Genomic DNA, 17,919 nt, shown 5'->3' with positions numbered 1-17,919 from the left:
ACCCAATTCCGTGCAGCCAGTAGGGCTGTCAAACAATGATTCGATATGTGACAGGAGCCACTGAACCCAGGCATAAGTCGCATGAGGTGATTACTTTTTAAACATGTATACTTTCTAATACCTTAATATCAAACTCGTATTTGATCGGTGAACATGAGAAAAGTAAAATAATTAAACTCTCTTTCTCTCTATCTCTTTCTCTGTCTGCTTGTTGCGAGGGGGCAGGACAATGGGCGGGACATCCATATTAATGACCATTCCGCATGACATTCCTGCATAAGTAGTCAGGAAATACCTTGTGTTGTTTACCATCTAGTCTACTTTTTTGATTACGAGTGTCTCGGGAGATTCCATCATGTGTGACAACGCTGGTAATGTGGCTAAAGCTCTCCTCCAGATTACCGAGCTGAATTTAGATAGTGCCAGCGACAAGAACGAATGGATTGACATGGTAACGGATTACTTTGTAGATAGAGGTGACTCAGTTAAAACAGCAACATTATTTTCTCGGTTTTGAATTGTTGTTACATCCCCTCCCTTTTTCAGTGTCCAATTTCGCAATTGATGGCAGCGTTGAATCACGGTTCTAGTTACCGGCTTCATTTAGGCTTGCCAACCATCCCGCAAAATAGGCTACTGAATCGTCCCTTATTTGTACAGTAGTTCGGCGTTCCGTATTTAACTCATGGCTACGGGACGCATTTTCTCCTGTATCTTTTTTAACGACTGCGTTTATAGTGACCGCTGTTATTACTATAATTCACTAGTTAGCTAGCTAGCTAACCGGGATAAAAAGCATGCCGTGAGACCATTTTGAGCTAAAACCCAGCTGAATTTTAATATTAGCTAGATAACAAGTGATGGCGAAGCTATCATAAAGCTAGATGGCATTCAAACCCGGTTTCAGAGGGTCTTGGAAAAACGCTATGTCTACAATGCGTGACCGCACCATTTTAAGGCAAGGCCGAGCTAGGGAGATGAATTTGATTGAGTTATGGTTTCATGCAGTTTTCTTAAATAATGTAATTACAAAAATGACCAAAATTGGTGCTAATTCTATGGTATAAAACGAGAAGGCAAAATTTTTTCTAGATAGAATCGTTGTTTTCATAGAATTAATGACCAGAGGTTTTTGCTTAACAATGGTGCAAATAGAACTACCAACCAGAGTTTTTGCATAACAACGGTCCAAATACAACTACCAACTAGAGTTTTGCTTAACGGTAAAACAATATGCCCAAATGGCCACGGAAGAATATTTCAATTTCAGGTGATTAAGTCGAAATCAATAAATATTAAATGAGTAACATGGTGGTTGAATGTGACACTTGCCAGTTGTCTTTAGGCAACAACAAAACAAATGTGCATAATTTTTTATTATTCAGTCATTTAAATGTATTTTAAAACGGATTTTTCTAAGCCTAAATTTCCCACTATAAAAGTTCACCCGAACTGTCTGGGCGTGGTAATGAGAACTGTCAGTTAGCTGTGATTGACAGACCATGCCCCGTTACCATAGCTACCTCCATGATACGCGCTCATCTTGGCAGACTGAATTTTCACAAGCTAGCTAACTTAGTATATCGAGTATCGATAGCTAAGGACGTTAACTTATATCCAATAATAATTTTTGCTAGCTAGCTAGCCAAGTTAAGATAAAACCACAACTATAACATTACGTTATGAAAGCAAACTAGCTATAAATGAATATAACAAACCAGAGATAGTCTAATAGTCCTTAAAAGGCACATAAGTGAACCTAGCGTTAGTCATATATTTGCATTGTCTTGCCTGTAAGCCAGCGGCACAAACTATGGGTCACGAGTTATCCATGGGTCCCCAAATATGATTTTTGAGCTATCACAGCAATCTGACTGACAGTATGGAGGGCAAAACGGAGCTTTAGAATGTCGCCAGCAGTGTATGCGCGTGAGTTCGACAGTACATTTCATACAGAAAAGGTAGTTTGTCTCCTTTTTTTAGTTCATTACAGTGATGATAGAAGTGACAATAATTAAGTGGTGCTGTGCTGTTAGCCTTTACTGATCGCTGTGCAAGGTTAATGTGAAGTAGCTAGCACAATCGGACAGCACTAACCCATAAAAATGTACTGATACTTGCTCAATCGAACGGTAAATCTGAAAAACATTTGATTATAGTCAGCGGCACCAAACTTTTCTTTCACACCCTCAATAAACAGCAAAAGTCCGAGTTGAAGATTGAATTAAACCTTTTAAAATTATATATTTTCTGAAACGTTATCGATTCCGCTTGGCCACAGTGAGTGAAACTAGGCGATCTGAGCGTATAGTTTCTATGTAAATTACGTCAGAAGGGTTCAGCCTTGTTATTTGCTACCTTAACTTCACAGCACACTTGTAACAGGATGGTGTGTCCGGTCAGATTTTTTTACGGGGCGTGGAAAGGGGAGTGGTTATCCTCGTGTGACGCACTACGAGGAGAACATTCTCAACCGGCTGAAAATCGGACGATAAATTTAAAATGCATGTTTCTCCAAAAATAAAGAACGGACATATTTAATACTTTACTCATCGTGTTTCTTCAATGCTTCTTGTGCAAATAGCACATAAAACCGAGAAAGTGTGAAAACCACAATGTTACTCCTTTAAAGTTACCATTTATAGTCATTGTTGGTAACCCATTGTGTGAGTGGAATAAACCCCTCCGGGCTGTCCCGTTATTGGAATGTAATGTACTTCGGTGGTGGTTAAGTGACCTCGGCTTCGCCTCGGCCGCATCACCACCCCCATCCTACATTATTTTCCAATAACGGGACAGCCCGTTGTGGTTTATTCCTTACGTATTCCATGCATTCAACATCAAATAGGTAGAATATACCACCACAATGCATTATGTGTAATTTGGTGTAACTGGTCTTTATTTAAGCTCTAGTAGCTTAAATACATTTCCCAGTAGCTTGTGGTAGCTTAATTACTTTCAGAATGATGTAACTTTAAAGTACTACTCTTTTCATTGGTGAGTAGTAGGAGAGCAGCTATTGACAGCTTGACAAAGGCATCATTGTTATTCAGGTGAGGGGTGTGGCTAAGGCTGCATAAATTAATTCAAAGTCTGAGTGGGCGTGAACAAGAGGCAGTGAGGATCCCAACTTCTGCTTTCCACCTACATTAAAGTTGATTTCTAAGTAGTTTAAATATTTGTATTCCATGCATTCCACATCAGATAGGTAGAATATTCCACCACAATGTGTAATTTGGTGTAACTGATATCTATTTAAACACATGGATGCTAAGGAAATATGTCAGAAAAGTGTGGGAATCCCTTGTCAATTTTTGGCAGTGAAAATCTCTGGTTTTCTGGCAGCCCATTCAGCATTAATTTCTAACGTCAAAACAGCACGACTTCCTCAATAATTGTACAATCTCCATGTATGATACATCTATTTGAAGCTCTGTTTCTCAGCTTGCATATGCTAAAAACTCAAAATCAGCTTTGAGAACAGTAATGCATATAAATTAGGGACGGAGGGAAAAATTGTTTCATTTACGAATCGCGATTCTTAAATCGCCACGCTGCCTCCCAAATCGATATTTTGTCTGTACTTTAAGGCATTTTTTATTAGGGGTCCAAGCAGCGAAGCTGTTGGAACCCTATTGTATCTGTTAGGATTATTATTCTTATTATTATTATTATTATTTTTCTCCGCTAAAAGTGTCTGAGGCTCAGCACCCATAAGTCCTGGAGCAACCAAATTTGGCAGGTGGGTTCCTATGGCCCCCCACTACTCAGGCACTAAAAAGCACGTACGTCAGCCAGATGGTGGCGCTATAACAAAGGGTAACGCGTAAAAGCCCATAACTCCCACACCATAAGTTAGATCAACACAAAACTTCATCGACCTATGCATCTCAACGTGCTCTACAACTTTGCCATTGGCCCCACCTTTGTCCGCCATATTGTTTGCCCGCCATTTAGACTTTTTAGTTGGGGCGTGGCAGTTTTCTCCGATAAAATGTCTGAGGCTGAGCAACCATAAGTCCTAGAGCAACCGAATTTGGCAGGTGGGTTCCTATGGCCCCCCACTACTCAGGCACTAAAAATCACCTATGTTGGCCAAATGGTGGCGCTATAACAAGAGGGTCATACTTTAAAAGGCCATAACTCCCACACCATAAGTCAGATCAACACAAAACTTCATCGACTGATGCATCTGAATGTGCTGTACAACTTTCCTATTGGGAGCACCTATGTCCGCCATATGGTTTGCACACCATTTGAACTTTTTCATTAGGTGGGGTGCGGAAAAGCTGGAGCTCCAAATCTAAACGATTACGACATTGAGTAAACTTCTTTACGGCAAGCGACAACCATGGCGACGCAAGTAATCCGACACCGTAGGTCTAGTTTTTAGCAGTGACTGGACGGTCTGACAGTTCCACCTAGCGTGCATGCTAGGATAGGCGACCCAAAGTTTCTTAGTAAAAGCTTTCTGAGAGGATGAATAATTACTTTTCTTTGGCATGGATCCATTTGAAGACAGTATCGGGTGAGTTCGTTAAGTCTTTAAATCTGTCATTATGGTGAGAAAAAGCTAAACCATTTTATTGGTAGTTTTTGAGTTTCTGTGCAAACGCGCGAAAACACGCTGGTATAATAAAACAATGACGGTAATACATATATAGTCCGCTTCGTTCCGTTGCTACCATAACATAACAGACTCTTGTGTCTACAGCTGCAGTTTCTCGCTGCAATTTCTAACATTGAATATTCAAAATACGCAATTTATGCTGTACTCTGCCAGTGTCTAAATAAATAATACGCTACGGTAAAGCCTTGAGAGAATGAATCATTACTTTTCTTTGACATGGATCCATTTGAAGACAATAACGGGTGAGTTCGTTTACTCTTTAAATCCGTCATTATGCTGAGAGAAATCGTATTCTCAATTTAATCTCTAAATTATCTGTAAGGTTAGGGTTGTAACTAGTTAGCTGTTTCGTAGGTGACTTAGTTAATGCACTCGTCTTAACTATTGCTTGTACTTTCGCATAGACTGCGTTGTTGCTGTACTTGTTTGTGTTAGTGTTAATCAGTTTAACCTACAGGGTCCAAGTTGGACTATGCGGTTGTTCCCTGCACTTGGAACGGTAGGCTACTGCCCTCTAGGGTTTTCGACACACTTGTTCCTGATTATGGTTATACATTTTGTTGTACGTCGCTCTGGATAAGAGCGTCTGCCAAATGCCTGTAATGTAATGTAATGCAATATTCCGTAGCAACAAGATAAACCCGACATTAGCCCTAAAATATGCCAATACAGTAGTGGCAACGCTGCTCACTGAATAACGACATAAACGAGACAATTTTTCTTTAATTATACCATGTCATTCTACAGTCAACATCTGGGACTAAACATTGAATAAATATACAATCTTACCATTGGTTTTACGCGTAGAGATGTCCCTTTTGCGACTGAGTGGTCATATATTGTGTTGGACAATCCGTTTGTGAAATATGCGCATTTGTCATGCCTGGGTACCTTCCAAAATAGCTGCGTTATACCAGCTATTATTACAGCGTTGTCGCCCTTTTTAGAATGGTTTGGCTTGATTGACAATTCATTTATTCAGTAGGTAAGAGTATAATCTTTCTAACAATGTATAACATGTCTAATTTTGCTTTTGGAATTTAGCATTTTTTAGGTCAGCGTAACTGAAATTTTTCTTATCATTACATTCAGTTGCGCTCTGTGGTAGCACTAAAAGATGCTGCACCTAAGGAAACGTTGTCAACGATTTTACGTAATTTCTTGGAAAATACTATTATTATTGAGGACTTCTGGACATAGCTAAGCCATATGTTTGCTGAAGGACCTAGCTGATATCATTTTCTGGTAAGATAGAACTGTATCATTGATTTACTGTCTCTGTCTGTACTGAAAACAGATAAGATTTCATCATTGTTATGTAAGTATTACTGCTCAAAATATTTCGGTTATATACATTATTTTTGAAATTGAGTATCTTTAAATAGGCTAGTGGTATTATATAATGAGGATATTTCACACTGTAATGTAAGCTTTCGTTGGTAGTCATGGCCGGCGATAGCTATGGGCAGGGGTGGGCTCAGCCCACCCAAATGGGCGTCTTGCCCACCCAATCAAAAGTTAAGAATATTTTTATTTATTTATTTATTTTTTTTTTTTTTGTTCAGCCAATGGAAAATAGCACAGAGAATACCAGTACCGTTTCTAACTTCTGATTGGGTGGGCAGCCACGGGTTGAAACAGCTAGTTTCTCTGATGCAGTGTACTGCCAGTTGATTTAATTAGCGGTATTAAAGAGCATATTGTAGTTTGGAGACCCCAGTGAATCAGTGTGTAGGAAAATGATGTAGGAACTAGATGTTCATAAAAATATACTTATATATACACACTAGTGACTTCTGGAGTCGTTTTTTTTTTGTGAGAGAATTTTACTTTGGCATCTAAAAAACGCCAACCCGGAAGTGACGTAACAGAAGGGAGAGCGGTCAAGTTGAACAATAAGAAGAATAGATCTCAACGCTAGTTTTGACACAAGAGGTTGTAAATGTTTATGCAAAAGCATATGAGGGACCACAGCCTTACCATTATGAGCCTGCTAGGCGTCCAAGAGACCAGGCACAGACCAGGGTTACAAGGAATAACGGTCAGAGGAGAGAAATTGAGTTGTGGTGTGAGGAGAACCAGTGGAGAACTGGGCAGATGTCTTGGTGAGTGACCAGCGTTAGCTTAGATATATCCACATTATATAATACCACTAACCTATTTAAAGACACTCAATTCCAAAAATAACATGTATAACCAAAATATTTTGATCAGTAATACTTACATAGCAATATAACATTTTATCTGTGTTCAGTAGATAGAGACAGTAAATCAATGACACAGTCCTATCCACTTCTGTTTTGCTCCAGAAAACGATGTCAGCTAAGCTATCAGCAAACAAATGGCTTAGCTATGCCCAGACGTCCTCAATAATAATAGTATTTAACAAGAAATTACGAAAAATCTTTGACAACATTTCGTTAGGTGCAGTGTCATTTAATGCTACCACAGAGTGTAAGTGAATGCGATGAGAGAAAATTTGGTTACGCTGACCTATAAAACACTATTCCAAAAGCAAAAATAGACATGTTATACATCGTTAGAAAGCTTATACTCTCACCTACTGAATAAATGAATTGTCAATCAAGCCAGACCGTACTAAAAAGGGCGACAACGCCGTAATCAACACGTGTGGTATTACGCACAGCTATTTTGGAAGGCACCCAGGCATCACAAATGCGTGTATATTTCACAAACGGCTTGTCCAAGACAATATATGACCACTCAGTCTCAAAAGCGACATCTCTACGCGTAAAACCAATGGTAAGGTTGCATGTTTATTCAATATTTAGTCACAGATATTGACTGTAGAATGAACACGTATCTATGGGCGTTAGCTAACGATATTAACGCTGTGTTCACATCACAGCATTGTAAAGTTTGCTATCATGTATCATGCTATAACAAAACTAGTATTGGTTGTCTAATACCGGCAGGAGGATTTTGTAACAAATGCAGCAGTGAAGTCCCGTCTCTTCACCTGCACAAAACGCACCCAGGCACAAAAGCCAGCACCATTCCTTTTCCTGTTAGAAAAATTGTGTGCTCGATGTCCTGACAGGCTGGAGTTTGTGCAAACTGCACAAACACAATAATTTACCATGATGATACATGGTGAAATGCGATATAAAACTACTGAAAACTAACTCACTATATCACGACCGCTAAGACTCACTACTACTGCATATTGGGCTAATATGACACAATGTTGAGAAAAAAGGCATTTTTAGGAGCTTTGCTCAAAACGGCCACTAGTTCCTCTGAATTTGTGCCCTTATGTCTTGTAAAAATTATTCAAGCCTGCATTAACTTTTCAAATGGTCATTTACAGACAAGGTTAAGTATACATTTCGTAAAGAATTTTACCTGCAAGATGGTCTTTAATGTGACGAGAAGTGCTATATCAATTTAATTGGGTGACACCAATCCTAGTGACGAAACAGCGCCCAAGTTGCCCACCTATTATTTCTACCAGCCCACCCTAATACAGCAGGCTAAAACCGGCCCTGTTGGTAGTCTAGTAAATTTTGTGATGCATGCAACAGTGATGATGGGAGTGTTGGAACATTGCCAAAATGTGGTGGACAGTTGAAAATAGTTTTTATGTTGCCCCATCCCCATACAAGAAAACATAGGAGAGTACAGAGTATAGAAATACATTCAATAGTTCATTATTACACATTTAGGTACTGTACAGCATTGTGTGACAATATTTTTCATTTTTAAATCTGATATCAATGTTTCATCTTAAACCTTCATAAGGGGTTCATTTATATGCTTTACAATGGACAAAAGGCAATATATTCCTTTTTGGAGAGATTTTGGATATGTTTCTGGACCCCTAGTTATTTTATAACACTGTACTGATGGAAAGCTTGTAATTCCCACTTGAAAATGATGCAACAGTGAGTTTCTTGAGTAAAAACAGTTGATTTGTAGTGAAATGTGTGAATATGTTGTGATTTACAGCAATGCATAATTTAGACATTTTGGGTAGATTTGGAGACGCTGGGTACACTGCTTAGTTTTTCCTTCATAGATCTTTAGTAGTTCTACATATCCACTCTTAGAATCTATGAACTTGTGGTCAAGAAGTTTCTGATCCAGGACATATATACTTCAACCTGCTATATATATGCAATCTCTCAGTATTTCATTGCGAACTAAAAAAGAGCTAATTCTTTTTAGATTTTTTGCCTAGACAATTGCATTTGTGGCACTTTATTTCTTGCCATTTTTCAAGTCTCTGTGGTGGGCACATCTGGAGTTATAAAGCTTTAAATAGGGTACCCCCTAAATGGGCAAGGATTGGCAGGATTTGGCATATGCGCTCGCTAAGGGGTTAAATGTACTGGGTTTTGAAAAAGTAAGTGGCATACATTTAATAATCTGTCAGCTTAAAGGCACACACTAGTTCAGTTTGTGTGCAGTTGACAGGGGCTATACATTCAATAATAGGGCACATTTTTATGTCTTTTCTCTATTGGCTGCCCTGCCAACATTAAGTTCATGTTAAGATTTAGGCCTGAAATAAAACTTGGAAAGCTCTAAGTGAAATGACTATGTGTTGTATTTGAAGTTATATTCATCTGTTTTCCATGGTCCAGTGTTTAAAAAAAAAAAAAAAAAAAAAAAAATCGTAATGTCGAATCGCAATACTTACAGAATTGCAATATCCACAGAATCACAATATATATCGAATTGGCACCTAAATATTGTGATAGTATTGTATCGGGAGGTGCCTGCCGATTCCCGTCCCTAATATAAATGTAGACGATGAGAAGCATGCGTACACATAGATACATGCAAACACGCATACAGCGTAGGCAGTGTCGGATGTACAGTGGTTTGATTGGGAGGCAGAGCAAGATTTCGGGGGGCCAAGTTGAGGACATGATTCATGATGAACAGCGGAGCAGAGCTGGGTGTAAAAATGCGAAGTAACCCTTTAAGAAACGGTTGTGGATTATGTCTGTCTGAATTTGTACAGTCTGATAAACATGTATCGTTTAGCACTTTTGCTTTGCTATAGATGTAAAACAATAGCTGTGATAAAGGGTGCGGTGGCTTAAGTATAAAAGAGGCTTGCATCATTAGAAAATGAACAGAAATATCTCCAGTGTATGTACTCACTCATCTGACGGCCATGCAACGACCCTTCATTGACAAAATTTATCAGCAAGCTCGTAGAATTTGAGCTTCGTAGGTTGCAACTTATGTACCCTTCTGTCTTCTCCGTTTTCTGTTATTTTGTTGCGATGCGCTTTCAGTGTTTCTATGGTTTATGGCATTTTGAGGCTTAGCTGTTCCTTGTTTTGCTTAGCTAGACAGGGGAGAATAGCAGCACACGCATATGTCCCAGCAATCTTTGAATATTAGAAAATTGTAGTAGTAAGAGAGAAATGAGGAGGACTGATGAAATTGAATAGTTGAAACAATATGTTGTTAGAAGAATGGGCATGTAGGTGAAGTATGACATGATCACAGACTAGTGCAAAGAAAGTAAAGTGACCATGAGTGAGATGGGTTTCCTTACTGAACGATATATAAAACAGACGATAGTACTACTTATACGTTGAATTAGTTGTTGAAGCAATGCGTGAAATTGCGCCATGAAACTGGAGTGTAAATGTACTTTTCTGATGTTCAGCACTAGTAGTTATAATTATGAATGAGTCATGTTTTAAAATGTAATGTTTTAATGAGGTGTTGCAGACAGTTCATACGTAGTAATTGTTTGTATGTGGGTACATAGAGAACAGGGCGAGGTAACATGAATGTAGAAAAGTGCTGTTTGCTGATGAGAACGTTTTCTACCGTAGCCAAGTGAAGAAATGTTGTTGGTAGAAACGCCGCAGTGGTCAGCTGGTGTAACTTTTTAAGAAAATCAATACATTTATCGTCATGAAATGCATATGGCTGGCCGTGAGTGACTTGGTAAACATCTGCATTGAAGATTGTGATATTTTGATAAGTGCAAAAGCAATAGACAATTATTAGTTAGCTATGTAAGTGTAAGAAAATGCTAGTTTAAGATACAAAAAGATCTGCCCCTGAGGACAAGGCGGGATTTGATTATCCGACCTTGCGCTTCGCAGTCATTTACTTTGGCAGTGCTCCACCGTCATGTAGCTGTCTAAAAAGTTTTTTGGTCAAATGTGTCCGTGGTTTTAAAGAAGACAGGACTTTAATTACAGCTGAGCTCCGGTTGTATCCATATGGCCTGGCGATATTGTAGGAGGTTAACTGAACGTGTAGATGGTATGTCATAATTCAGTCTTGTCTATACATTTGGTGAATGGTGGGTAGATATGGTGCAAAAGCAAGAGTTAAGAAATGATACACAATTATTAGTGAGCAAATAAGCATGAAATTCAGTTCAGGTGGGGCTTGAACCTGTGACTTGATGCGTAGAAGAAGACGACGACGCAACATCCCCTTAGTTTGGGGCTTCATTCTATGGACATGAGAAGTTAATGAATTCTGTCTGTTGAAATTGGGTTTTTAAGGGCTGAGAGTCTGTGGCTGTTGCATTTATTTCTGTGGGAAACCCTGAAAAGTGACAAACTCTCGGTGCTGTATAGGTATGGGGCATGCCGCCCCGCCAAGGCGTAACTTGGCGGGATGGCATACCTTCAATCCCAATACATACAGTCTGACATTATTCATACCACATAGTTCAGAATAATTGTAATGGTAAATGAAAACACCCTATAATGTGGATGTGCAGGCTTTTGGCTGCACATACAAATGTGTGTACTGAGCTTAAAAACAATTGCATGATAGGCCCTTTTAATTAAATGTACTTTTGAGTGTATTGCATACTAGGGTTGGAGGGAGATGCCTCGATTTGTATTTGTAGCTGTATTTGTTCAGCCAACAGAATTATTTGTATTTGCATTAAAAAGGAAGTTGGTGAGGTTTAACACTGAAGCTGTATAAAATGCCAAAAATCTACTCATAATCGCTGACACTGCTATTGATGTAAAAGTCATGATTTTACAATGACATCAGTAATGATCTAGTTTATCAACAGATAATTTGCTTTTTTAAAAATCTGTATTTAATAAACAATGACCTACAAATGTGTGACAAAGGAAAAACCTGAATAAATGAGTGGAGAAACATAACGAATGCAGATGCTTCCTTACAGGTGTACTGCATGATGCAATTAAGAAATGAATATCCTAACATGCTGTGGCATGTATGAAAAAATGCTGAGCATAGTCAGTTGACTCAATTTTGGATCAAGATCGCAAGCAGAAAACGATGTTAGACTGAATTAAAGTGGATGTATTGAATTAGTTCCATGTGTAAATACCAATAGATGCACCTATGTCTAGGATCTTATTGGTATTTTGGTTGACCAATCAAGAACCAGTACTAATTAAATATCAGCTCTCGATACCCATTTCTAGTAATATCCTGTCTAATGGCATAGGCCCCTAAGTGCTTCTTTAGGAAAATATTTCACAAAGCCAATGGCTAACTAAATTAACCTGACTAAACTTCAGCTAGCTGCATTTGAAGTGATAGCTGCCCAGGGCCTTTCAACATCTCCTTGTCCTCATCAAACTGGAGGGTCATCTTTTTGGCGCTTCTATTTATTTTTAACCTTGAATATCCATGTATGATTGGTTGCTTTATTTGACTGATAAATACGGGATCCGCAAAACAATAAAAAAGGCATTTTGAAATTGCTAATGTTAGGGTTGGGGTAGGCTACATCTGTCACTCCCTCACTTCACTCTTGCGCAGAGGGCTTAGGGTTAGGTCACCAAGGCGTATGAATTCATGCATGATTAAGCAGTCCAATGCATCTTACTATTGGAATTTTATAATTAGCTTGAACATGTATTTCTTTGTTCAGTATTTTTCTGCGTAAAATAATATTATTCAGACAAAGAAAATAATTTTTTTTTTTTTCATTTTTGGCGATCAAGAAGATAAATGGCTCACAGAAACAGCAAGAGGAATGGGCACAAATAAAAGAAAGAAATATGGACAAAATCTTTGAAAGGGCACTAATTTTTTTCATTCTGCCGAGGGCCTTCCAGGGGCTACTTCACCAAGCCATGAGGGTCCCTGGATCCCAGTTTGTGAATCCCTGATCAAATGTCTATTCTATATTACCAGTTCCCAGTGCAGCAGAGCATTCTGCAGCAGGAATCTTATTATATTATGTTTTATATTGTTAATTTTTTTAAGTTACATAGTTATGTTTTTATGTGTGTTATATATATATATATATATATATATAGGTGTATATACTGTCAGAATTATTGCAGTATACACGCCTTCTTATGCAGTTGGCCTGAAGTGTCATGAGTGGTCACGTTAACACAGGATTCTGCTTTTCTCGCAGACAAAAGAGCCAAATGCAGGAAAGAGATACACTGGGTTCTAGAACAGTGGGTCCCAACCTCAGTCCTGGGGTACCCCTGTGTATGCTGGTTTTCGTTCCAACCACAAATGCATTTCCAGAATTATAACAAGTTGTAAATTCTTCTTAATTAGGTGCTCTTCATGTTTAGAGGGATTATTTACCCTCTTTAACCACATTATGTAAGAAATAGCTAAGCATTCCATGAAGAATAAAATTCCCATGTTCACACTGTGCTTATTGTACTACATGCAAACAATTACATTAAAAAGTAAATTATTTTTAGTGGATCAAATTAAAGACTGGGGTGAATTTTTTTGTTTAACCTTTCAGGGTAGGTTCACTGAGCGCGGATGCTCTTTTACAGTTACGCCCTGCTTCACACTCATACACATTCACACCTGGGAGCTGCCCAGTACAACCTCTATATTTGGCCACTGAGCAGCTCCACTGGAGGGAGAGAACTTTTTTTTAGTCAATTAAATCAGGAGATGATTAGGGGGCAGGTTTTTTTTGCGAGAGCCAGATGTGGGATTTTAGCCAGGACACCGGGGAACCCCCTACTCTTTGCGAATAGTGTCATGGGATCTTTAATGACCACAGTGAGTCAGGACCTTGGTTTAACGTCTCATCCGAAAGACGGCATCTCCTACAGCAGAGTGTCCCCGTCACTGCACTGGGGCATTGGGGTTTATTTGACCAGAGGGAAAATTGCCCCCTGCTGGCCCACCAACACCACTTCCCGCGGCAACTCCGTATTCCCTGGTGGTCTCCTATCCAAGTACTAACCAAGCCCACACCTGCTTACCTTCAGCCAGTCGGCAGGAGCAGAGTGCATGGTGGTATGGCTGCTGACTGAGGTGAGTCAATAGGCTTCTAATTGGTCAAAGTGTGGACACCTGGCTACTAAAACTAACCATCTGGAAAATAATGAAGAGTTCAAAGACAATGCAAATGATAACGAGCTGAACCTGCATTGTGTCAATACATTTCAGGAAATTTAACATGTTCTGCTACATGTTCAGAGGTCCATTGATTAATCTCAGTCTTTCAATTGGTCCACAAAGTTTGTTACCTCTTCTTATGTAATTGTTCGCAAGAAAGCACAATAAGCACAATACGAACATGGTAACTTTATTGTGTTTGGCTGTTTTTCACATGATGTGGCTTAAGTGGGTTAATAATCCCTCTAAACATGATAAGCACCTAATTAAGAAAAATGAACAACTTGTTAAAATTCTGGTATTGCAATTGTGGTTGGAACGAAAACCAGCATACACAGGGGTACTCCAGGACTGAGGTTGGGAACCACTGTTCTAGAAAACACAATCTGAGATTTTTATTTAAATTTTTTAGTAAAATAAATAAAGATTACACAGGGTGATGACATAAACCACACAAAATAATTACTCCCGTTTCTTTGAGGCAGTTGTCTTTCAGTATATGAATTTTAAATTTTTCATTGATAATATTTACACAGCCATTGATAGCATAGCGAAATTGAAAGGGAGAGTGCTTTTGGAAAAGTCACAAATTATATGTCTTGCTATAGCTAGCTTGCTCAACGTGAGTACATTTTAAAAATATTTTTAGCCTGTCAGGCAAAAATTTGTTTTGATCAGAACGCCCATACTTTAGTTGTAGCATTTTTCATCCTGCTAATCCCACTGTTTTATTCCGCTTGTTACAAGTGTCATAATGAAATAATGAAACAACAAACACTGATTGTCTTATTATTGTGAGTTGGAATGTTACGGTCAAAATTGTTATTTTTATCAGAACACAAGTGAATTTGTATAGAACACAGACATTGAAACATCCCAAAGCCGTAGCATTCCTTAGATTAGCATGACCACTGGTCGTGGTTGCAATTCTAATCACGGAATAAGTTATGTTTTAAAGTACCGCAGTATTGTTTGCTTTATAACATGAGCCAGTTAAAATCAGTGACCAATATTTAGACTAGTATGCATTTCGAGCTAATTAATAGTAAATTTGAATGTATTTATATTTTATTTGTGCTTGTTTGCATGTTGATTCTGTCCAGGAGGACGTGAAGTCTCTAACTGCCCACATAATTGAGAACTACTGGAAAGCACTTGAAGATGTGGACTACGTGCAGACATTCAAAGGGCTGAAGCTACGCTACGAGCAGCAAAGAGAGAGGCAAGACAATCCCAAGCTGGACAGGTAAGTGTGGTGCAGCTGTCCTGCACAGTACACTGATTTTCTGTGTTATTTTTTTTATTTTTTGCTGTTTTCCTAGGTCAGATTTCCCAGTCATATCAGTGGCACAGTTCCATCACACAGTTCCATTCCACAATCGGCCACTTGTGGGCATGTCACCTATTTTTGACAGACAGTTGTGTTTGTTAAATAGGAGCATTGGTGGCTCAGGGGTAGAGCTCTCGTCTGCCATGCTGGAGGCCCAGGTTGGTTTCCCGGCCAATGCTCCAACCCAGTGCATTTGCAGTGCAGGTCCCAAGCCCGGATAAATGGGAGGGTTGCGTCAGGAAGGGCATCCAGAGAGAGAGTTGTGTTTGTTAAATGTTGACCGGGTTTAATGTTGTGTTTCACGTTCATTGTCCAGTCTGAATAAAAATTTTTGCAGTAACCTTGATCTGAAAGATGTTAGTCAGCTGCCTAGCTAGGCTGTCTAAAGCCGCGTTTCCACCAAAATTACCCGGAACTTTCAGTCCCAGGAACTACTTTACCAGGAACTAAAAAGTTCCTTCAGCCAATGGTTGTCTGCGTTTCCACCGGGGTCTAAAGTCCCGCGAAGATTAGGCAAATTAGCCATCACTGACGTATGAAAAAGGGACGTTGTCGTCGGTCCATCTGTCATATGATTTCTTCTGTAACCCCATACTACCACCGAAGTAGCCTACATTATTTTCTAATAACCGGGACAGCCCGGAGGGGTTTATTCCACTTATATACAACGGGTTACCAACAATGACTATATATGGTTACTTTTGTATTTATTGATTTTTATCGATTTAATCACATGGAATTGAAATATTCTTCTGCAGCCGTTTGGGCATATTTTGCCACTGTCAAGCAAAACTGTCGTTGGTAGTTGAACTTGGACCGTTATGCAACAAATAGGATATAACAGACCAATAGTCAGATTGTAACTGTTTTATATATCCTCTCAAACACATTCATTATGTTTTTATGCGAACATTCGCTTTCATGTCTTGACATCCGAAGCGACAGAATGCATTCACATTTCCAATATAGGCTAACTGGCAACAACAGCAGAAAACATGCACACGTTGTAAACAATTTGCTGTTTGATTACTTTCTCATCGTCAATTCCATATAGGCTAATCGCAAAATGACAAGAATAGAACGAAAACTCGGACTTGCGTGAAAATTTAAATTAGTAGTGGTACAGCCACCGTTTGTTTTCCTTCGAAGTTACAGCTAGCCGAGCAGCGAAGTGTGCCCTCCAGATGCGAACCATGCACCATAAATTAGTCCATAGTCTTCCTGGTCTTTTTGTGGAATTGAAGAATGGCAGAGTAAAATTACGGCAGTCTGAAAAAGCTAAAGGTACGATTACTAGAATTAACCTGTTATTTTACCCTGACAAAAAGTGCGGAAGGTGATTTCCAGTTTGCTATTACTGTATCACCAATGTGAATTACGCAGAACTACCGCATACCTCACATAACTGTATCAAACGTTTTGAGTCAATTACAACTGGCTAAAAAAATCCGGAAGAAAATATTCAGCAACCGAATTAATCCGTTTGAATGTTTTAGTACGTAATATGCTGTCCCAGCACGAATGCTTAGCATTTTATAAAACGAATACTAAAGCAAGAAAAGAACAGAAGAGCACACGTTATAATTCCAAGACGTTGGCAGGCTATAACCAAAAGTAGGCTACTGCGCCGCATAACATACAAGTTTGATTTGAAGTTATTATGAAAATAAATTGGTTTGCGCCTGCATATTTTCAAACATGGCGCCTGAAAATAGACACAAAAAAATCCTGTGAGTACTCGACCAATCAGAAATGTTCAGCACTGCAAGCTCAACCCAAAAGGTTCCTGTACTTTCGGAAAGTACTACCCCCCGAGCAGGAACCTTTTGGGGGGTAAAACAAAGCCCCCAGAACTAAATTTAGACCCTAGTTCCTGCGGTGGAAACGCACTGAGTTCCTCAAAAGGTTCCTAGTTCCGGGGTATAGTTCCTGCGGTGGAAACGCGGCTTAATATCTAGTGAGTAACAACCAACAACAAAAACATTGTCTTGCTAATTAGCCAGCTAATGTCTTCAAAGTTGTATCTGGTTAGCTGGCTAGGTCGCTGGTAGAAACGATCACGAACAACTAGCAACTAAATGTTTGAAAATGTTTTTGTTGTTATTGTTGGTTGTTACTCACTAGCTAGACATTAGATAGCCTAGCTATGCACCTGACTAACATCTTTCAGAGGTAGGTTACTGCAAAAATTATTTTTTATCCAGACTGGACAATCATAACTAATAGTAATGGCTATATCTACTTAGCAGAGCCACCAACAATTTCAGAGACTTTCCTCCACGCTGCATTCCTCTTATCAATGTCTCTGTAGGAGATTGGGAAACCCGATACGGCAATTACGAGTGAGTCCTCCATTGTGGAACTATAGAATGTGGAACTAAAATTAGAAAATTTTTGAACTTGAACTTGACGGATCATTAAATCAAATCTGATTGGTTACCGCGATGCAACGATGTCCCGCCTGGGGGTCAAACGACCATCCCCCTGCCGCCTCGCCCTACGCCGCCTGCAATCCCAACATGTCTTGCGGAGGTGTGCCGCCTCCTCTCATTTAAAATGAATGCAGGCAGTGTTGCGTACAGTGTGGCTTCACCGTAATTCCAATGCTGGTTATAGGGATGTGCCTTGGCCT

At 39.2% G+C, this 17,919-nt stretch overlaps 1 protein-coding gene and 1 long non-coding RNA gene across 2 annotated transcripts in view; both read left to right on the top strand.

Moving 5' to 3' along the window:
* Positions 1 to 17,919, top strand: part of LOC135256976 (serine/threonine-protein phosphatase 4 regulatory subunit 3) — a 42,641-nt gene that overhangs the window by 19,878 nt on the left and 4,844 nt on the right. The window contains exon 12 of the mRNA XM_064339296.1: positions 15,061 to 15,203. Within this exon, the coding sequence (XP_064195366.1) occupies positions 15,061 to 15,203 (143 nt within the window). The remainder of the gene's footprint in view (positions 1 to 15,060; positions 15,204 to 17,919) is intronic.
* On the top strand, positions 2 to 15,054 carry LOC135256977 (uncharacterized). The gene is made up of 4 exons (XR_010330557.1): positions 2 to 900; positions 1,114 to 2,666; positions 3,012 to 14,614; positions 14,652 to 15,054. It is a non-coding gene; the product is annotated as an uncharacterized LOC135256977 (long non-coding RNA).

Source organism: Anguilla rostrata, chromosome 6 (assembly GCF_018555375.3).
Source record: "Anguilla rostrata isolate EN2019 chromosome 6, ASM1855537v3, whole genome shotgun sequence".
NCBI classification, from domain to species: Eukaryota; Metazoa; Chordata; class Actinopteri; order Anguilliformes; family Anguillidae; genus Anguilla; species Anguilla rostrata.
This window is presented reverse-complemented; position numbering and strand designations above follow the sequence as displayed.